Source organism: Microtus pennsylvanicus, chromosome 13 (assembly GCF_037038515.1).
Source record: "Microtus pennsylvanicus isolate mMicPen1 chromosome 13, mMicPen1.hap1, whole genome shotgun sequence".
In the NCBI taxonomy this organism is placed as follows: domain Eukaryota; kingdom Metazoa; phylum Chordata; class Mammalia; order Rodentia; family Cricetidae; genus Microtus; species Microtus pennsylvanicus.
In genome coordinates, this window is record NC_134591.1 from 36,720,960 (window position 1) to 36,744,117 (window position 23,158).

General features: G+C 40.4%; 1 protein-coding gene and 1 pseudogene across 1 annotated transcript in view; one reads left to right on the forward strand and one right to left on the reverse strand.

Annotated features, from left to right (window-relative positions):
* Positions 1-2,656: 2,656 nt before the first annotated feature.
* LOC142834183 (large ribosomal subunit protein uL5-like) lies at positions 2,657-3,194 on the reverse strand (annotated as a pseudogene).
* Positions 3,195-5,716: 2,522 nt separating this feature from the next.
* The window catches only part of Ube2u (ubiquitin conjugating enzyme E2 U), a 118,734-nt gene continuing 101,292 nt past the window's right edge, over positions 5,717-23,158 (forward strand). Inside the window, exons 1-5 of the mRNA XM_075944585.1 lie at positions 5,717-5,782; positions 8,002-8,083; positions 9,075-9,167; positions 12,025-12,122; positions 22,614-22,734. Of these exons, the coding sequence (XP_075800700.1) occupies positions 5,717-5,782; positions 8,002-8,083; positions 9,075-9,167; positions 12,025-12,122; positions 22,614-22,734 (460 nt within the window). The remainder of the gene's footprint in view (positions 5,783-8,001; positions 8,084-9,074; positions 9,168-12,024; positions 12,123-22,613; positions 22,735-23,158) is intronic.

Sequence of the window (23,158 nt, forward strand, 5' to 3'; positions counted from 1 at the left end):
CAACAGAAGGCAGAATGGCAAGTCTCAAGGAGAAAAGAGAGGGGCAAGTCTAGGGATTCTCAATCTGTGGGTCACTATCCCTTGGGGTTGAATGACCTTTTCATGGGGGGGGGCACCTAAGTCCATCAGAAAACACATATTTCCGATGGTCTTCGGGACCGAGACAGCATTCCTCTATCCTTCAGGCAGTCTGCCCACATGCAGATGTGTCCACCTATGAGTACCCAGAGTGATTACATCCTTGTGTCAAACCCAGCACACCCACCCAGACAAAAACAGGTGTATGTCACAGGGTTGGCGCCATAATGTTCTCATGCAGAACAGCCACACGTGTGTAGAGCACAGCTACTGTGTCAAAAGCCGCGGTACTGGAGGTAAAATGACACTTCATGAATTATAATTACAGGCTAAATGTAAAATCATGCACTGTGAATAGATTCAAATATACAGAGATATAAAGCATGCATTTCTGTACCATGGGGATTTAATCTGGATGCTGATCCATCTTTTTATATTCAGCTGTGGTTGATGAGAATACTGCCCTCTTGTGATAGTAATGAGTATGTAAAAAATAACAGAATGATAAACCATAGGAAACTTTAATGAACTGTGTTGACTGAACTAAGCCATGTTATTATATTATATTTTGTGTTATTAAAGTTATTGTTATATATTATTTTCACTAGAAAACCATCCCATGACAATGGATCAGGGAGAGAAGAATGTTAAATAAAGAAAATACAGTGAGGGTTTTTGGTTTTTGAGACAGGGTTTCTTCGTGTAGCCTTCACTATATTGGAACTATGTCTGTAGACCAGGCTGGCCTCTAACTCACAGATATCTGCCTGTCTCTGCCTCCCAAGTGCTGAGATTAAAGGCATGCACCACCACACCTGGCTATAGTGAGGATTTTTTACGGTATGGTTTTACCTTAATAAGTACAACAGGATTTGAGAAAGACCAGGGTGTTATTTGTTGTAAAGTTCTATCAGCTGAATCTATGAAATTGAACAAATAAAACACCATTTAATGGCAGGCAGTCAAGCTTTGCTGTCAAATATATAATATATATTTATATATAGAATATAGAAACATATACAGAAACAAAGCTGATGGACTCATGAAGGAATTCTAGCCAATCCAAGCATGGCAAATATGACTCTGGCAGGCTTTGCCCTTTTTCTCCATTCCCTCTGCCTTGCTAAGAATGATTCGATTATACTCTTAAAGGTCTATTCCCTTATTTAGTCACTTCCTCCCCCTGAGAATGACTACCAAAGTCCACTTGTCATCCAGAACTCAAAAGCCCCCTTTGAATCACCTAATTAGCATGCCCAATCAAAACAAAACACCCCATCCTAAGGGGATGAGGGCTCCCCTTTTACCTTTATAAGCTGACATTTGACTACCAGGTCACACCAGTCTCCTCTCTGTCTAGAAGCAGTTCTTTGTCCCTAGGGACAAATACCCCGTCCCCTCTCTCTTGTTCCCTTTCCCTTCTCCCTCATCTTCTATCTCCTGTTTTTGTCTCTTATTCCCTGCCCTTTTTTCCCCTGAAGCAAATAAATCTCCTTTGTGCTAAAAACCTACCCAAAACGGGTCCCTTTACTCAAGAAAGCCAGATTTGATACTAGTGACAAGTACAACAGACAAAACATAGCAGCTATTGAAGCTTCATATTTGATGACACTCAGAATCACCAGAGCTATGAAACTTAACATTGCTGGGGATTTGCTGTTGCCAGCAGTCAAAGACATTGTTCAAATAATGATCAGAGATGAACTGGTGGTTCAGGATGTTCCTCTGTATATGTGTTGCTTTTATTAGATAATGAATAAATTAATAAAAGATAAATGTTTGGACCAAAGGCTTAGCAGAGTGAAAGCCAGATGGGAAGTCAGAACAGAGATAGAGAGTAAGCAGAGTTAAAGAGATGCCATGCAACTGCGAAAAGAGAAAGATGCCCACCAGAATATTATCAGGTAAGCCTCATGGCATTACATAGATTAATAGAAATGGGTTGTTAACCAGGAATACGCCTAAGTTATTGACCAAGCAGTGTTATAATTAACATAGTTTCTGTGTGTTTATTCAGGTCTGAGCGGCTGGAAAAACAAGCATTCTCCATTTATAAATTTATTACCCAACTGAATACATTTTCCTTATCTAAGGACCCTGTCTGGAAAAGAACAGGTAACTTGTACACTGCATACCAAGTCTGAGCCCTGATCTGATGTCTTACTATCTGTCACCTATTTCTTCGTTCCTTGGTAGTCGTTACTTTGCTTGCTACATTGTTTTTGTTGTTGCTTTTTTGGTTTTTGGTTTTTGAGACAGGGCTTCTCTGTGTAGCTCTGGCTGTCCTGGAACTAGACCAGATTGGCCTTGAACTTAGAGATCCGTCTGCCTCTGCCTCCTGAGTGTTGGGATTAAAGGTGTGCGCCACCACTGCCCAGCATCTGCTGATATTCTTCATCAGGTAATCCAGGAAATTAAATATGCTCCACTTCCAATATTTAATGTCCAACTTGATGAACTTAGATGTTGCAAACTGTTCACAGTTACTGATTTGCATGAGGCATATAATGATGAATTTCTTCTCTGCAAATCTCTTTTTTTTTCCGAGAAAAATTTTTATTGGCCTTTTGGATAAAATTTATTTGCCAGGAAGAATGATCCCATCATACTTCTGCTGGAACCAGCACATGGCTTCCTCTTTGCTGATTCTGTGTTTGGCCCCAATGCAGCCTGTCCTGTGCTTCTTGTCTGCGATGCTGAAACCTGGCCGACGCAGCACCACATAGAAGTCTAAGCCGTAGATCCCAGTGCTTGAGTCATATTTGATGCCCAGGTCAATGTGTTCTGGAATCCCAAAGCCGAAGTTCTCAGTATCTGAGAAGTTATTTTTCCTCAACTCATCCTCCTGTACCTTCAGGCCTTTCTCTGGAATTTCTTCTAACTTGGCTCCACGGACAGTGCAGTGAACAGCAATCTTCTCCTTTCTCCTGATGCCGAAGGACCTGACGGTGTACTTAGCTTTGGAAAAGACAGGTGTCTGGCCTGTGAGGTGCTCCAACACCTTGGCTGCCCCAGTCAGTCTGTCTCCGCCCTCCCCAACACAGATACTGAGGCAGAGCTTGGAAATGCGAAGTTTCCGCATGGGGTTTCTCCTTTTCACCTTGATCTTGAGACATGATGGAGGACAGGAAGAGAGAGCAGGACTTCCCTCTGCAAATCTCTTGAAGCAACCACTCCATGTGATGTATTTGACACAGCTGGTTCATTCCTGAAAGAACAAAAGATCTCTGGGGGAAAGGTTTGTGGTGTTTGCACAGAGAATATAGGGCTAGAGGGAATATACCTCAACACAATAAAAGCTATATACAGGAAATGCATAGCCAACATTATCCTAAATGACAAATATCATTCCACTATTTCCACTCCTTTTCTATATGTACTCAAATAACTAGCTGGAGCAATAAAGAAAAAAAACAGAAATTAAAGGAATACAAATAGGGAACAAAGAAGTCAATTATCCCTATTCTTATGAATAATACTACAGTAGAGATGATGCTATACAATCCCAAAAATTCTACCAGAAAACTTCTAGAAATGATAAATTTAGCAATGTGGCAAGATACAGAATCATTTACACAAATCAATAGATTTTCTATACACAACAAAAAACATTCATAGAAGGGGATCATGGACACATTCCCATTCTCAATAGCCTCAAATAAAATATCTAGGAATTAACCTAAGCAAGGAAGTGAAGGACCTCTTCAAAGAAGAGACTTTAAGCATTTAAAGAAAGAGATAAAGACACTGGCAAATGGAAAGACATCCCATGGTCATGGATTAATAGAATGGCAAAAAATGATGGTTCTACTAAAGCTATTTCCAGATGCAATGTAATCTCAATCAAAACCCCTATCTCACTCATCACAGAAACATGAAAAAGCTATCCTAAAATTCACATGAAACCACAAAAGATCCTGAATAGCCAAAACAATCCTGAGCAAAAGAACAGTGCTGGAGAAATTACCATTCCAGATCTTAAGGTACATTACTGAGCTACAGTAATAAACAATACGGTGTTGGCACAAAAACAGACAAGTAGACCAGTGGACTAAAGACCCGAACATGAGCACTTGTAACTTCAGCCACTTAATATTTAACAAGGACATGAGAAACATTCATTACAGAAAAGCTCGTCAGCAAATGATGCTGGGGAAACTGGGTGGCTACGTGCAGAAGGATAAAATTAGACCCATATAGATCACCGTGCACAAAAGCTAGCTCCAAACACATGGAAGACTGAAACCGCTAGAAGAGAACCCGGCCAGCGCCCACCGTGATATTGGTGTAGGGAAGGATTTCTTGAATAGGACTCATCTGCTCAATAATTAAGGCCAGCCATTGACAAGTAAAGCTCATGAAATCAAAAAACGTCTGCACGGCAAAGGAAATAAAAGCATTTATATTCGAGTGGGGAAGAAAACCAGTGGTGGGAACACGGTAATCATAGGCAAAGATGACCTTTAAAATGATGAAGACGAGCCGGGCGGTGGTGGCGCACGCCTTTAATCCCAGCACTCGGGAGGCAGAGGCAGGCGGATCTCCGGGAGTTCGAGGCCAGCCTGGTCTACAAGAGCTAGTTCCGGGATGGACACCAAAGCTACAGAGAAACCCTGTCTCGAAAAACCATAAATAAATACATAAATACATAAATAATAAAATGATGAAGACGGAGGCATTATGATCTGGGGAAGTAGCAAGGTCCCATCAGAGCGTTTTAATCAGCTCATGTATTAGTTTCTGTCTATGGTGCTGGTCCTAGGAGAGGATGTCCTGTGTCTAGGAGCGACAAAGCCATTAACTTGAGTGAAGTTCGGTGAATGCGTGCAAGCTCTAAAGAGTAGGGCTGGGGTTGCTTTCTGGAAAGGACTTGAATAAATTGGGGTAGAATTGGGAAGCAAGAATGGTTTGGGTTGTAGTTTGGAAGGCAGCTGAGTGATGAGCTTTGGGTACCAGCCATGTAGTTAACTGTCCCTGACAGTCAAAGAGAAAGGCTCATGGTGAGCAGGCGTTCTCGAGAGGCTTCTGCAATTTACAGTTCAAGTCCTGGGACACAAGGAAGGCCCTCTACAGCCGCGGTATCCCGGCTCACTGAGAGGCGGGGATTCTCGTCTTGAATGCTGACTTCATTGGCCTTCCCCACTGACACTGTTCATCGATTGGCTAAAAGGACTTATAATCCCGTAAAGCCCACAACTTCAACGCCTCACCGCCTTCAGAGGCCTGTTGCTTAGCAACTGGTTTCCTTAGTCGAGCTGCGCTGACACAGCTTTATTTCACCTGCGAGGTAAAAGAGAGTTTGCCAGCGTTGCTTCAGTCTTGCCCTTTCCTTTCCGTCTTCACGTGCCAATAAGCGGTCTTCTCTCAAGTGGTTCCCCGAGTTTGTCTTGGGGGGTGGCGGCTGGCAGTGAGACACCTCAGATAAGGACTCCAGTCCTCCTTCTAGAAGTCCCCACTTGGAAGGGTCAGAGGAGGGAAAGAAAGTCATTGTTAAATCGTAATCTGAGAGGTCATTTAACTGGAGAGCTAGTAACCGTTAACCAGGGGTCAGAGGATGACCTGAGTCCCCTGTCAAGAGCTCTGCCCAGAGTAAACGGGATAGTTCAGGGACAGGTGGCAGTCCCTCCACTGCCTCAGCATGTACTCCAGAGCTCACATCTTGCTGGAAAGAGAGTTCAAGACGTTACAGAACAATATAAATGAGGTAAGTACAGGGCGTGGAGGGTTCTGCTTCATCCCGTGAGGCTGTTTAAGAAGCAGGTTAGTCCGTACTTACTCTATAAGCCATGATTTAGCTCACCGACTTTCCCACTACAGTATTCCAGAATTATAACTACTGTTTCAAAGTCATGAGGGGTAACAACTGTAAGTACATTGTGAGGGGTGCTTTCTCTAAGCCGAAACCCTGGGCATCAGAGTGTGTCAAGGAGTGACTGACAGATTCGGTCATACTCATTAATATTGTAAACTAAGTAGCCTTTCTTTTTCCTACCCGCAAGCTAGCACTCAGAAAGATTCAGTGTAGATTTGTACCCCAGGATCCACTCCATCACTTTCTGAGCATTTGTTTAGAGATCTGTGTTCCACTGCATACTCCCTAGGACTTTTTTCCTTTACCAACACAAGGCATGGGTGTTTTTGCCCCCTAATATTAATGCAGCAGAAAAAATAAATACCCTTTGCCCCAGTGCCCCCAGTGAAGTTATTGGCGTTCATTTGTGCCATGGGCTTATTTACGGAAAATGAAAACTGAATGAGAGGGAGAAATGGGAAAAGCCTTTTAAAAACAGAAACAACGCCATCCTTAGAAGAGTGTGTGCAGTGGTCCCAACAATAGCTCTGTTGGTGACGGTTCAGAATACATGTTCCATTTCATGCCCACTATAAACACAATTTTAAAAAACCCTCTGGAGATGCTTCGGATCAACTATATAAACATTACAGATGCATGGACCTCCTGTCGAATAACACTTCTGTTCAGTCCAAACGTTGTTGTTCTCTGGCATAAAAGAATCGAGTGCTGGGTTATAGCAGTGCAGATAATGCAGAAAGACAAATACAGTGTTTGCTTTGATAGTCACCTCATGTACTTATTCACGACACTGGCTCAGAAAGAATTTGCTGAACTCATTCAAGTATACTCAGCATAGCTGTCACAGTTTTCTGTGAAGCACATTCTTGAATCTCCATAGAAACAATACTTAAATGTAGGAAAAAGTTTGTTTTTATATACAAGAGTAACGTGGGAATTTTTATTTTATTTTCCTAAATCAATTTTATAAAACTTAATATAAAAAACTCACACACCAAAATTAACCAAACCAAAAGTACATACATTCCAATGAACTTCCACACAATTAAAACGGCCATTCAGGAAAGAGACTGTGGAGCTTCACACTGGATTTTAGACTTTCATATTGAATGTAGTTTAATGCATCTATCTATTACCAAAAGCAAACAAAAAAATGGCAGAGTTAGAACTAGACAAACAATTAGCTTTTGTTGCATGTTGTTTTTGCTCCTATTGCTTCTTGGGAGACCATCACCCAGCTCCCAAATAAATCATACCAAGTTTTATTATTACTTATAAATGTCCGGCCTTAGCTTGACTTGTTTCTTGCCAGCTTTTCTTACCGTAAATTAACCTGTACACCCTTTTCCTCTGGTCTTTTGTCTTTCTTCCTCCTGTGTATCTTACTCTCCTTCTTACTCCGTGACTGGCTGGGTGATGGCCCCTGACGCCCTCCTCCCTTGTTCTCTCGTGCCTCCTCTCCTCTTTTCTGCTTCTCTTTATTCTCTCTGCTTGCCAGTCCATCCTGTCCTCATTTCTGCCTCACTATTGACCACTCAGCTCTTTATTAGGACCATCATGGGTTTAAGACAGGCAAAGAATCACAGCTTCACGGAGTTAAACAAGTGTGGCGTAAACAAAAGTCACACACCTTAAGATAATATTTCCCAAGAAACTTTATATTCTCTTTTACGCATAAAATTCCAACTCATAAATACAATGGACTTGAGTTTAGACTTTTTAGTGAAAATGACCCTACATCCTACCTTCCATATGGCATCCATCATCTTCAGGAACTTTCAGGAAACACATGCTTTCCAATCCCCAACCATTTCCTCCTTTTCCCATTGGGATCTTAAACGGCCACGCCCTCCACATATGCAGTCCTTATTTCCCGGTCCCACTAGTGATTTCTACTCTTAGCAATTGGTTTTTAATTTACTATTATTTCAAGTGTTTCCTGGCATCTACCTTAAAACAAGCAATACCTCCTCCCCACATCAACAAATAAACTCTAAGAAAAAAGTCAAAATATTGAAATTCATTGAACTCCAGAATCTGATTTTCAAAGATACAAAGACTATTTTAGTCTGTTTTCTTTCTTTCTTTATTATTATTTTTTTTAATGACAGGGCATCGTTGCTTTTCCTACAAGAGAAGACATGATGAGCTGGGAAGCTCAGATTGAAGGGCCTCAGAATTCCATCTGGGAAGGTTCGTGTTTCCAAATTCAATGTCTCCAGAGGGGGTGGGTGAGTGGGGAGGACTGAGGACAACTCCATGGCCTCACTCTTAGTCCCTCGTGTTACTGTATTGTTTTTCTTTTACAAAAATTTATGTATTTGTTATTTTTATGTAATAGAATTTGTGATTTGTCTGCATGTTTGTCTGTGTGAATGTATCGGATCCCCTGAAACTGGAGTTACAGGCTTTTGTAGCTGCCATGAGAGTGCTGGGAATTGAACCTGGGTCCTCTGGAAGCGCAGCCAGTGCTCTTAGCCACTGAGCAATCTCTCCAGTCCCATGTTACTGTATTTTTAAGAAGCAAACACAATAAAGTATATTTATCAAGAATATTTGCCAATAGTCTCCATGAGATCAGAGAATACCTATCAAAATTCCTGTTGACTTCAGCATTCCACAGTTATTTTTTGGTTTTCCCTTTGTAATTTTCCCCCAAATTTCCAGAAGTCAAATCCTCAAGGAAACTGGTCCACTATAAACTTTAATAATTCTGAGTTATTTCAGTTATTTATTTAAAAGAGATTATTTGGGCGAAATGGGTAAGACGAACATATAAAGCAACAACGACAGTAAAATATACTATATACTATACACTGCATATATGTGTGTGTATATATATATATATATATATATGTTTGTATGTATGTAGTATATAAATATCCTATCTGCTGCTAGGGATCTTGGAGAGAATGCCAAGGAGGGGAGGTGGATTAGCAATTCCATGAGCAGGAATCAGGAAGGCTTTCTAAAGAAGCAACATTTGAGTTGACACATGAGTACAAGCCAAGCTCTAAAGGAGAAGGACATTCATGTTGCAGGCAGGAAAGGTTGCTGCAGTTTCTGGGAAGGAGGAGATCAGCCAATGAGAGGAGGCAGTATGCCGGGGATGGAGGGAGGGAGGGTTCAATCAGGCTAGAGCTAACCATAACACGTTAATGGCATCATTATTTCTATATTACAGGATTTCTTTTCCACTTGACAATAGATTTTCCACCAGAGTACAACCTTGTTCCTCCAGTTGTGAAATTTCTAACAATTCCTTTCCATCCAAATGGTAAGAACTAAGTGAGACTCTTAATATTGTATTATTATGACTTTGTCTATGCAATTCTTTTTAGTGGGGGATAGTGTTTAATAGCCATGGTCCCCTTTAGCAACTTACAGTTAAAGTTAGGGGTTTTTTTTTTTTGAGACAGGGTTTCTCTGTGGCTTTGGAGCCTGTCCTGGAACTAGCTCTGTAGACCAGGCTGGTCTCGAACTCACAGAGATCCGCCTGCCTCTGCCTCCCGAGTGCTGGGATTAAAGGTGTGCGCCACCACCGCCCGGCTAACTTACAGTTAAAGTAAGAATACTCATTGGAGAAACTTTAAAAGGCAGAAAAATTGGCAATGTCTTCGAATCCGAATAGTTAGTAAAACAACATTTTTTGATATTTTACCATATCTCCTCATTTTCCTGTGTATAGTTTTCTGCATAGTTGAGTTGTTACAAAGAGTTTTGAATTTGGCCTTAGTTTAGATGGTGTGTCATTTTCCTGCATTTTAAAACTTCTTCTTCTTTTTAATTATGTGTGTGTGTGAAGGGATGGTGGTTGTGCGCATAAGTGTGGTGCCAGTGGAGGAGAGAAGACGGTTTTGGGTCCCCTGGAGATAGCAGTTATGAGCCATCCAGCGTGAGTGCTGAGAACCAAACTCAGCAAGTCTCTCGAACCATCTCCCCAGCACCTTTCCTTCATTTTCATACATCTGTCAAAGATCATTTTAAATGGCTGGATAGTCCACATGTTCATGCATCATTTATTATTTTAGTTGAATTTTATAAATATAATACTCCAGACAACTTAATCTTTGGGATAGAAATATGTTAGATTGTTCTGCTGAGTTCTCCATAAAGGGATTGCCTAAAGCTTTAAATTTTCTTTAGTTGGGTTCTAAGATAGAAGACAGCGTAGGGTAACTGTTTGTGGGCTTGTACAGGGGCCTTTCTGTGATACTAATGTAAACATATAAACATTTACAAACCTCTATAGCTATGCACATTATAAACAAGCTAAAAAAATAACAAAACTGTATTCTGAAGACTCAGGGACCATTCATGGTACAGGACAGAATATCTATACCACATAAAGAACCCTTGTGAACTAGCAGAAAGCTGTGTGAAACCCATGAACAAACACTGGATAGACAGAACACAACAAAACAATCTCATTGTGAAGAAAATAGATAAAAATTAAAACACAACAATATCTGCCTCTGCTTACAGATCATTAAAAGACATTAAAATTCAATTCTAGTGGGCTTGGGCAGACATTAGTCCCTGCCATAAGGGCAATCTTTTAGGGAAGTGACTTGACACTTTCTAATCACATATAAAATCCACATATCCTACAGGCCAAAATCTCAGGTTTATAGACTATCCTGTTAGATATAGTAGCACAAAAATATGCTCTATTGAAGAATGATCATTCCCAGTAGATTTAATTATGGCCTTGCGGCAGCCTCTCCCATACATTTCAAATCATCTCTGGATTACTTAACAATGAAAACGCCATGTGCATGGCTGTGCTTCTGTATTGTTTCATAAATAATAACAAGAAAAATGTCCACACAAGTTAAATATGAATGCTAATTTTTCTGACTATTTCTGATACTCAGTTGAATCTATGGATTCAAAACCAATGCCTACAGGGATCCCACTATAATGACAATATCCGTTGACATAGGAATCCTTTTTTTTTTTTAACCACAGGAAGTTTTTAAGTAAAACTCTAAGACTACATCTTTCCTCTATATAGAAAAGGAAGACTATGAAAGCTGGATTTTCTTGGTCACTGCAGTGTCCCTAGAATCATCATTGCTTGGCACACAGTAGGTGCTTACATATCTTTTTAATAAGCATATCTCAAGGGCCAGTAAAGCGATCCAGCAGGGAAGGGCATTTGCTGAGCAACCTGACAAGCCCCAGAACCCACATGGTGGAAGGAGAGAACCAACTCCCACAGGTTGTTCTCTGACCTCTAGACATATGCTGAAGTTCATGTGCATGTGCACACACACACCAGGCACACACACACATGCACACACACGCATGCACACACACATACACACACAAATAAATGAATGCAAGTACATTTTAATAAATAAATGCAGCTAGAAACAGGTTGCAATTTATTTTAAATAAAAAAGAACACCCTGAAAATAAAATATCAAAGTATCCTCTCTCATAATAAACACATGAGCCCTTCCAGGTATACAGATGGACGTCTGTAGATCAATGTGGCATAAGAGTGGAATTGACAGGCGGGGAACATTCAGGTTTTACCTCACACTTTCTTGTTTCCCCCTTTTTCTCCGTAGTCCACTATTATCTTTGTAATTAAAATCTACTTTTGAAATTGGGCAAATGGCTTGTGCAAGCATAAGGGGCTGACTTCAAATCTCAAGCAGGCATATAGAAACCCAGCCATGACCACCCACACCTATAACGCCAGCCCTGCGGAGGGAAGGGCTGTGAGCAAGGGGATTGCTGGGGCTTGCTGACCACAAACCTACACCGGTTTCAATGAGAGACCCTCTCTCAAAGAAGTAAGACCAAGACTAATAGAGCAGAGTACCTGACCTCCTCCTCTAACTTCTAGGTATTACAGGCATGCACACGCACATGTACATGTCAATCACACACATACACACTCACACACGAGCCTCAAAAATAAATACTGTATTTGAAATGTATACTATCAAATTACTGCACCAGGAGCCTCTAATCAGCTAAAGCTGGTGGACGCGGGAGAGCCGCGCAGTGATTATCATTATATGAAACAGGAAGAAAGAAAGAAGAGTAGGTCAATTATTTATAAAATATGATGCTTTATAAGTTTTGAATACTAAAACTAATATGCTGTCTTAATACAGTAGACCCACATACCGGTCGGCCCAGTATACACTTTTTGGACAACCAGAAGAGCTGGAACACAAATTACACAATACTCAGCATCTTACATGCTATACAGGTAAGAATACAGTTACTATAATGCACGCTCTCTCTCTCTCTCTTCTTCTCTGAGATGGGGCCTCACTATGTAGCCCCAGGTTGACCTCAAACTCATGATTCTCCTGCCTCCATCTCCTGGGGACTAGAATTACGAGCATGTACCACCATGCCTAACTTAATGTTTTAACACATTGAATTCTCCCACTTCATTATCACACAAGAGTTAACGTGTACACAGCATATTTAAATGCTTAAAGGATCTGAGCGAGCTGGCTAGTGTCAATCAAAACTTCTTCATTGGGAACTAAGGAGTGGATCTTTAGCTGCAGACTTATTTTGAAATTGATAGTTAAAGCCCTTTGCGTTTTATAAAAGAAGAAAGGAACCATTGAGATGTTGTGAATTATAGACATACATCCGGGCTTTATTTCAGCTTCTAACAGTGAACATGTCTCTGGAGTTGTTCCTAATTCCCGGGCCTCACCGGTCTCAGAGAGGTGAGTCACTGGCTACACCTTAGAATATTCAGCTTTCAGCTGCTCTCTCTCTCTCTCTCTCTCTCTCTCTCTCTCTCTCTCTCTCTCTCTCTCCTAAATGTTCATACCAAACCTGTTGAATAATGAAACCAAAGATACTCTCTCCTCAGGTCAATGGTTCTCAAATGCCACATTCACTGCTGGGCTCATGTTCTTAAACACATATATATCCATTTATGTCCTTTTCCTTTTTCTCTTTCTTTTTGTCTTTTTCTTTTTTAAATTGTCATGAGTGTCAGGTACCCTGGAACTATAATTACAGACAGTTTTGGGCTGCCATGTGGGTGCTGGGAATTGAACTCGGGTCCTCTGGAACAGTAGTCAGGGCTCTTAACTGAGCCATCTCTCCAGCCCCATGTCCTTCTTTTTCATCTAATGCTAAAATTAATTATTACAGTAACATTGCTTTGACTGCTTAGAGAAGCTGAACAATATCCCCCCAGGAATCTGTTTGTCACCAAGAATATTGGTGATAAATTATTAAAGTTTGACCATCTGAATACCTGGAGGATAATTTTTAAGATAATTCAGTTTTTTCCACCAGAATTATAATATAATTTCTATTTTCTATTCCTGAAAATAAAAGTTAATATTGTGGTGAATCATCTTAGCAGACCAAATAAAGTGTTGACCTGTAACAAGATTCAGTTCATTCATTCTGTTAACATGTACTGAACATCTGCCCGTGTGAGCATGTCTTCTGTTCATTCAATCATTCTGTTAACATGTACTGAACATCTGCCCGTGTGAGCGTGTGTTCTGTTCATTCATTCATTCTGTTAACATGTACTGAACATCTGCCCGTGTGAGCATGTCTTCTGTTCATTCATTCATTCTGTTAACATGTACTGAACATCTGCCCGTGTGAGCATGTCTTCTGTTCATTCATTCATTCTGTTAACATGTACTGAACATCTGCCCGTGTGAGCATGTCTTCTGTTCATTCATTCATTCTGTTAACATGTACTGAACATCTGCCCGTGTGAGCATGTCTTCTGTTCATTCATTCATTCTGTTAACATGTACTGAACATCTGCCCGTGTGAGCATGTCTTCTGTTCATTCATTCATTCTGTTAACATGTAAGGAACATCTGCCCGTGTGAGCATGTCTTCTGTTCATTCATTCATTCTGTTAACATGTACTGAACATCTGCCCGTGTGAGCATGTCTTCTGTTCATTCATTCATTCTGTTAACATGTACTGAACATCTGCCCGTGTGAGCATGTCTTCTGTTCATTCATTCATTCTGTTAACATGTACTGAACATCTGCCCGTGTGAGCATGTCTTCTGTTCATTCATTCATTCTGTTAACATGTACTGAACATCTGCCCGTGTGAGCATGTCTTCTGTTCATTCAATCATTCTGTTAACATGTACTGAACATCTGCCCGTGTGAGCATGTCTTCTGTTCATTCATTCATTCTGTTAACATGTACTGAACATCTGCCTGTGTGAGCGTGTGTTCTGTTCTTTCATTCTGTTAACATGTATTGAACATCTGCCCGTGTGAGTGTGTGTTCTGTTCATTCATTCATTCTGTTAACATGTACTGAACATCTGCCCGTGTGAGCGTGTCTTCTGTTCATTTATTCATTCTGTTAACATGTACTGAACATCTGCCCGTGTGAGCATGTCTTCTGTTCATTCATTCATTCTGTTAACATGTACTGAACATCTGCCCGTGTGAGCATGTCTTCTGTTCATTCATTCATTCTGTTAACATGTACTGAACATCTGCCCGTGTGAGCGTGTCTTCTGTTCATTCATTCATTCTGTTAACATGTACTGAACATCTGCCCGTGTGAGCATGTCTTCTGTTCATTCATTCATTCTGTTAACATGTACTGAACATCTGCCCGTGTGAGTGTGTGTTCTGTTCTTTCATTCATTCTGTTAACATGTATTGAACATCTGCCTGTGTGAGCATGTCTTCTGTTCATTCATTCATTCTGTTAACATGTACTGAACATCTGCCCGTGTGAGTGTGTGTTCTGTTCTTTCATTCATTCTGTTAACATGTACTGAACATCTGCCCGTGTGAGTGTGTGTTCTGTTCATTCATTCATTCTGTTAACATGTATTGAACATCTGCCTGTGTGAGCGTGTGTTCTGTTCTTTCATTCTGTTAACATGTACTGAACATCTGCCCGTGTGAGCATGTCTTCTGTTCATTCATTCATTCTGTTAACATGTACTGAACATCTGCCCGTGTGAGCATGTCTTCTGTTCATTCATTCATTCTGTTAACATGTACTGAACATCTGCCCGTGTGAGCATGTCTTCTGTTCATTCATTCATTCTGTTAACATGTATTGAACATCTGCCTGTGTGAGCATGTCTTCTGTTCATTCATTCATTCTGTTAACATGTACTGAACATCTGCCCGTGTGAGTGTGTGTTCTGTTCATTCATTCATTCTGTTAACATGTACTGAACATCTGCCCGTGTGAGCATGTCTTCTGTTCATTCATTCATTCTGTTAACATGTATTGAACATCTGCCTGTGTGAGCATGTCTTCTGTTCATTCATTCATTCTGTTAACATGTACTGAACATCTGCCCGTGTGAGTGTGTGTTCTGTTCTTTCATTCATTCTGTTAACATGTACTGAACATCTGCCCGTGTGAGCATGTCTTCTGTTCATTCATTCATTCTGTTAACATGTACTGAACATCTGCCCGTGTGAGTGTGTGTTCTGTTCTTTCATTCATTCTGTTAACATGTACTGAACATCTGCCCGTGTGAGTGTGTGTTCTGTTCATTCATTCATTCTGTTAACATGTATTGAACATCTGCCTGTGTGAGCGTGTGTTCTGTTCTTTCATTCTGTTAACATGTACTGAACATCTGCCCGTGTGAGCATGTCTTCTGTTCATTCATTCATTCTGTTAACATGTACTGAACATCTGCCCGTGTGAGCATGTCTTCTGTTCATTTATTCATTCTGTTAACATGTACTGAACATCTGCCCGTGTGAGTGTGTATTCTGTTCATTCATTCATTCTGTTAACATGTACTGAACATCTGCCCGTGTGAGCAGGTCTTCTGTTCTTTCATTCATTCTGTTAACATGTACTGAACATCTGCCCGTGTGAGCATGTCTTCTGTTCATTCATTCATTCTGTTAACATGTATTGAACATCTGCCTGTGTGAGCATGTCTTCTGTTCATTCATTCATTCTGTTAACATGTACTGAACATCTGCCTGTGTGAGCATGTCTTCTGTTCATTCATTCATTCTGTTAACATGTACTGAACATCTGCCCGTGTGAGCATGTCTTCTGTTCATTCATTCATTCTGTTAACATGTACTGAACATCTGCCCGTGTGAGCATGTCTTCTGTTCATTCATTCATTCTGTTAACATGTACTGAACATCTGCCCGTGTGAGCATGTCTTCTGTTCATTCATTCATTCTGTTAACATGTACTGAACATCTGCCCGTGTGAGCATGTCTTCTGTTCATTCATTCATTCTGTTAACATGTACTGAACATCTGCCCGTGTGAGCATGTCTTCTGTTCATTCATTCATTCTGTTAACATGTACTGAACATCTGCCCGTGTGAGCATGTCTTCTGTTCATTCAATCATTCTGTTAACATGTACTGAACATCTGCCCGTGTGAGCATGTCTTCTGTTCATTCATTCATTCTGTTAACATGTACTGAACATCTGCCTGTGTGAGCGTGTGTTCTGTTCTTTCATTCTGTTAACATGTATTGAACATCTGCCCGTGTGAGTGTGTGTTCTGTTCATTCATTCATTCTGTTAACATGTACTGAACATCTGCCCGTGTGAGCGTGTCTTCTGTTCATTTATTCATTCTGTTAACATGTACTGAACATCTGCCCGTGTGAGCATGTCTTCTGTTCATTCATTCATTCTGTTAACATGTACTGAACATCTGCCCGTGTGAGCATGTCTTCTGTTCATTCATTCATTCTGTTAACATGTACTGAACATCTGCCCGTGTGAGCGTGTCTTCTGTTCATTCATTCATTCTGTTAACATGTACTGAACATCTGCCCGTGTGAGCATGTCTTCTGTTCATTCATTCATTCTGTTAACATGTACTGAACATCTGCCCGTGTGAGTGTGTGTTCTGTTCTTTCATTCATTCTGTTAACATGTATTGAACATCTGCCTGTGTGAGCATGTCTTCTGTTCATTCATTCATTCTGTTAACATGTACTGAACATCTGCCCGTGTGAGTGTGTGTTCTGTTCTTTCATTCATTCTGTTAACATGTACTGAACATCTGCCCGTGTGAGTGTGTGTTCTGTTCATTCATTCATTCTGTTAACATGTATTGAACATCTGCCTGTGTGAGCGTGTGTTCTGTTCTTTCATTCTGTTAACATGTACTGAACATCTGCCCGTGTGAGCATGTCTTCTGTTCATTCATTCATTCTGTTAACATGTACTGAACATCTGCCCGTGTGAGCATGTCTTCTGTTCATTCATTCATTCTGTTAACATGTACTGAACATCTGCCCGTGTGAGCATGTCTTCTGTTCATTCATTCATTCTGTTAACATGTATTGAACATCTGCCTGTGTGAGCATGTCTTCTGTTCATTCATTCATTCTGTTAACATGTACTGAACATCTGCCCGTGTGAGTGTGTGTTCTGTTCATTCATTCATTCTGTTAACATGTACTGAACATCTGCCCGTGTGAGCATGTCTTCTGTTCATTCATTCATTCTGTTAACATGTATTGAACATCTGCCTGTGTGAGCATGTCTTCTGTTCATTCATTCATTCTGTTAACATGTACTGAACATCTGCCCGTGTGAGTGTGTGTTCTGTTCTTTCATTCATTCTGTTAACATGTACTGAACATCTGCCCGTGTGAGCATGTCTTCTGTTCATTCATTCATTCTGTTAACATGTACTGAACATCTGCCCGTGTGAGTGTGTGTTCTGTTCTTTCATTCATTCTGTTAACATGTACTGAACATCTGCCCGTGTGAGCATGTCTTCTGTTCATTCATTCATTCTGTTAACATGTACTGAACATCTGCCCTTGTGAGTGTGTGTTCTGTTCTTTCATTCATTCTGTTAACATGTACTGAACATCTGCCCGTGTGAGTGTGTGTTCTGTTCATTCATTCATTCTGTTAACATGTATTGAACATCTGCCTGTGTGAGCGTGTGTTCTGTTCTTTCATTCTGTTAACATGTACTGAACATCTGCCCGTGTGAGCATGTCTTCTGTTCATTCATTCATTCTGTTAACATGTACTGAACATCTGCCCGTGTGAGCATGTCTTCTGTTCATTTATTCATTCTGTTAACATGTACTGAACATCTGCCCGTGTGAGTGTGTATTCTGTTCATTCATTCATTCTGTTAACATGTACTGAACATCTGCCCGTGTGAGCAGGTCTTCTGTTCTTTCATTCATTCTGTTAACATGTACTGAACATCTGCCCGTGTGAGCATGTCTTCTGTTCATTCATTCATTCTGTTAACATGTATTGAACATCTGCCTGTGTGAGCATGTCTTCTGTTCATTCATTCATTCTGTTAACATGTACTGAACATCTGCCTGTGTGAGCATGTCTTCTGTTCATTCATTCATTCTGTTAACATGTACTGAACATCTGCCCGTGTGAGCATGTCTTCTGTTCATTCATTCATTCTGTTAACATGTATTGAACATCTGCCTGTGTGAGCATGTCTTCTGTTCATTCATTCATTCTGTTAACATGTACTGAACATCTGCCCGTGTGAGTGTGTGTTCTGTTCTTTCATTCATTCTGTTAACATGTATTGAACATCTGCCTGTGTGAGCATGTCTTCTGTTCATTCATTCATTCTGTTAACATGTACTGAACATCTGCCCGTGTGAGTGTGTGTTCTGTTCTTTCATTCATTCTGTTAACATGTACTGAACATCTGCCCGTGTGAGTGTGTGTTCTGTTCATTCATTCATTCTGTTAACATGTATTGAACATCTGCCTGTGTGAGCGTGTGTTCTGTTCTTTCATTCTGTTAACATGTACTGAACATCTGCCCGTGTGAGTGTGTGTTCTGTTCATTCATTCATTCTGTTAACATGTATTGAACATCTGCCTGTGTGAGCGTGTGTTCTGTTCTTTCATTCTGTTAACATGTACTGAACATCTGCCCGTGTGAGCATGTCTTCTGTTCATTCATTCATTCTGTTAACATGTACTGAACATCTGCCCGTGTGAGCGTGTCTTCTCATAGAGACATGGAGCTGGAGAGATGGCACAATGTTTAAGAGTACTTGCTGCTCTTGTAGAGGACCCAGGTTAGGTTCCCACCACCCACATGGTGACTCATAGCTGTCTGAAACTCCAGTTCCAAGAGATCCAGAACCCTCTTCTGGCCTCTGCAGACCCCTAGGTATACATGTGGTGCACAGACATACACATAATATATAATGTATACAAGTTCAGATACATAGCTAGGAAAACTCTAACTCCAATGCTATATGTATTTCCTTCCCATCCATACTTCTAAGTTTCTGTTAGAATCATCCTTTGCCTCCTACGTTCTCCTTGCCCCAGAGCAGAGGACCTGCTTTTTGCACTTAGGTTCACACTCAGCTATGGGATCCTGCTTCTGTTTGTATCCCCATGCTTTTCTGTACTCACATTGCTTGATGTACTTCTGACCCAAAAGAACTCACAGAGATGGAAACTCTAACAGTATAGACACAAGCAAAGCTTGGACCTCGAGTAGCACTTGGCAGTCTCTCCAGCAGATGGCCACCCACCTCTGTCCCTGCTCTCCAGACTGTCCATCAACGAAGGGGCTCTTCACACCCCAGTTAGGTCACGCACCTCTCCCTCTCATATGTTGTTTCTGATTCCTTTTCTTAGGGCAGAATTTATGGCATTGGTCTGGAGGCCACTGGCTTTGCCAGGTGCCTGACTGTATTTAGATTTCTGTCCGATACCATGGCACTTCGATGCACATACTGTTCCCCAAACTGTTTTCTACTGGACCAGCCTGTAGCCTGATTGAAATGTGCCAAGGAGCTGAATTCTCACTTACTCTTTAGTAATTTCATTTAAACCACTACCTTTTACCAATGTTTACTAGTAATGGACAATACAGACACAAATCATAATTATTGCTTACTTTCTTTTGAATTAAAAAACCATATTTCTAATTACCATGTTGTTGCTTTTCATAGAGATGGTACTTTAAATGTTGTTTAAAGTATTTTAAAAATAGTAGCCATCCCACCAAAATAAATGTAATCTTAAATAATTAGAAAATTCCACATAAAATAAAAAGACAAATATCAACACTCATCCATAAAACAAATTTCAAAACCATCAGCTGCAATCAAATGGATATTATAAAACCTATCTCTCTACTGTTACAGGCACTTGCTGAAGATCCAGAATTCTCCATTTATTTCTGGAGTCTTTTGTTTTTGAAATTCTGTCACCATGAGTCTAATTTAAAGACTGAGCCTTTGTTCTCTTTGGCTCCTTTAGCAGTGTGTCCAACTTACACATATGCTAATCTACTAATAACATATAGTAGTAGTATATACAAATATGCCAATTTTTAAAAGTCATTAAATACTTGCAATAGCCATGTATATGTCATGTGAATAAGTCTCTCGCACACAGCAGTTAAGGAGAAAATATGCAATAAAATTTGCCAGATGCGCCTTGCTGAGTAAGATTCTCTCCAGCCAGAGACCAAAGCTTTGCTCTCAACAATGAGTTTCTTCTGCTTCCCACCCACTTTGAAAGGTAGGGTGGGATCCTCTCTGAATCCTTATTTGGGCAATTATTATGATCTTGGAAACGCAGGCTGAATGTGTTTCCCAGAGAGAAAACTCCAGTAAAAGCAGAGAATTCTTGTTGCTTTTGAAATATCAGATGTCAAAATGATTACTTTCATTTGAGAAAGTGTGCTATAAGTTCCGTATTTTTGTTTTCATTTTGCTTATGGTTTTCTGTATGCGTTTATTATTCACTGCGTGCATCCCTGCAGCATGCACGTGAGGGTCAAAGGACAACTTGCTGGGAAAGTTTCTCTCCTTCCACTATGTGGGTCCTAGGGCTCAAACTCAGGTAGAGAAGTTTAGCCGCAAGCACCTTCACCGATGAACTCTCGCTTGCCCTATTTTTCTGTCTGTTTTAAGGTAGGGTCTCACTATGAAGTCCTGATTGGCCTCAAATTCATCATCTCTTGCTTCCAGCTCTCCAGATATAGAATCTTTTCATGATTTTCATTCATTTATTTATTAGTTTACATTTGTCTCTTTATGTGGGGGTGACAGGCTTTGAAACACATGTGGAGGTCAGGACAGCTTATAGGAGTCCACAGAGAAGTGCTCATTCCTCGTGGCTTGCTCAGCTTGATGCAATGCAGAACCACCTGCCTGGAGGTGGCAGGGGCTACAGCAGGCTGGGTCCTCCTATATCAATCATTAATGCAGAAAATGCACCACAGACTTGTTGACAGGTCAAGCAAATGGAGGCAATGCTTCAATTAAGGTTCACTCTTCCCAGATGGCCCCAGTTTGTGTCAAGTTGAAAAACAAAACCAAACCAGCACAAATAGTAAGACATGCAGTAATTCTGCTAACCGTATTTTATTAGCCTGCATGTTATAACATGCAATGTCCAAAATATTGAATTCATAAACAAATATTTTTAGTTTAGGGTGAAACAATTTTTTGAAGTGACTAATAAGCAAATCACGGTTTAGCACAACAATTTTGGTAACCACTGGTCATCTGTTTTGGCCCAAGTATATGGATTCTGTGATATGCAGAATTGTAAAAAGATTCCCTCAAGACACTAACCTACATACTACTATAAATGAAATACATACGGAATTTTGGTTATCAGTCAACTCACCTTAAGACAAAAAGGTTAGTCTATACTTTGCAAGGTGCTCGTGGTCTCCTCTTAACATCAGAAGGCAGAAGAGGGAGGACAGCTGAAGAAGGGTGTGACCAAAGGAGAGGTCAGATGCCAAGCTCGCGGAGGTGCTCTTGCACCATAGCTGGCTCTGAGACTCTAAACATCAAAGACAAGGATGGAAGAGATGTCTGTAGGAGCAGAAGGTGTCCCCCAGCTAACAGTCTGAACAATAATGAGACCCTCAATTCTACAGCTGAAAGGAACTGGATTCAGCCAACCTCATGCTTGTAAGAACATGGAAAGTGCTTCATCCAGATTCTTCTGACAAGAGCCCAGCCTGCTGATATTTGGCCTCTGGCCTTGTTAAAGCTAGAAAATAGTCCTACATTCTGGGTTTTCCACCTAAAACTGCAGATTATAAGACTGTTCCTTTTAAGATGATAATTTATGGTAGACAAAAAAAATCACAGAAAACTACTATAGGTACTAAATTAATCATTTAAAGACCCAAAGGGATAGCGACATGTGTGCAATCTTTGTACCTGTGTGTTTAGACATGATCTAATGTAGTCTCCTATTAGTATGTAATGGGAGACTTTTTTATTGTTTTCCAATGTTTATCTTACTTTATGTAAAAATCCAATTTAAATTTATATGATAGAATGGATGTGATAAAAGCTTTTGCTTTGACCCCAGTATTTGATGAATACACACAATAAAACCAAGATAAGGTGAGTTTCCTGGGCATGTTCTGTATCTTCTGTCATCTCTACAAACCTGTCTCCTAGAATGTCTGGACACCAGCAGTCCCCGGGAAAGCACGATGTGAGGTAACAAGCCACGAGCCTCATGGTAAAATCTAGAATAATAGAAATGGATTCATTTAAGCTATAAGAGCTAGTTAATAATAAGCCTGAGCTAATAGGCCAAACTGTTTGTAATTATTATTAAGCCTCTGCGTGGTTACTGAGGAACTGGCAGGCAGGAAAGAAACATCCAGTTACACTCACTGAATGCTTATTGGGTTTACAAGCATTGACTTGTCTTGTTATTCCAAGAAAAGTTTGTTTTGAACTTGTTTGTTGTATGTGCTTTCTTTTAGAGGCTACTTTCTAATCCTGTCCTAAAAAACCCAGTGAATTTGGAAGCAGCCAAGCTGTTGGTTAAAGATGAGTCTATGTACAGAGTAGTAGTTCAGAAACTTTTCAAGCCAGCACCATCAGGTAAGAACTACTTGCCTGGTTTTCCTTGGCAGTTAGCACCTATACATGAACTATTTAAAGCAAATAAGTGATTGAATAAATCGCTGACATGTAAGGGATAGTCTAATATTTTCTGTATCCATTTTCAGTAAGGAAATGGCATTGCATTTTCTCTCCTATAGCTATTTGTCAGACCAACTGGTGTGAACCTTTTACATTTTTTAATTTTTTGTTTTTTATTAGTGTGTGGTTTGGATGGGTGGGTAGACATAGCGCGTGTGTAGAGAGGAGAAGAACACTTAAAGGGGTTAGTTCTCTCCTCCCACCACGGATCCCCATTATTAAACTCATGTCATCAAGCCTGTGTATCAAGGGATTTTATTTTTTTTACCTGCTGAGCCATCTTGCTAGCACAGTATACTCCTTTTTAAAATATCATTAAAGA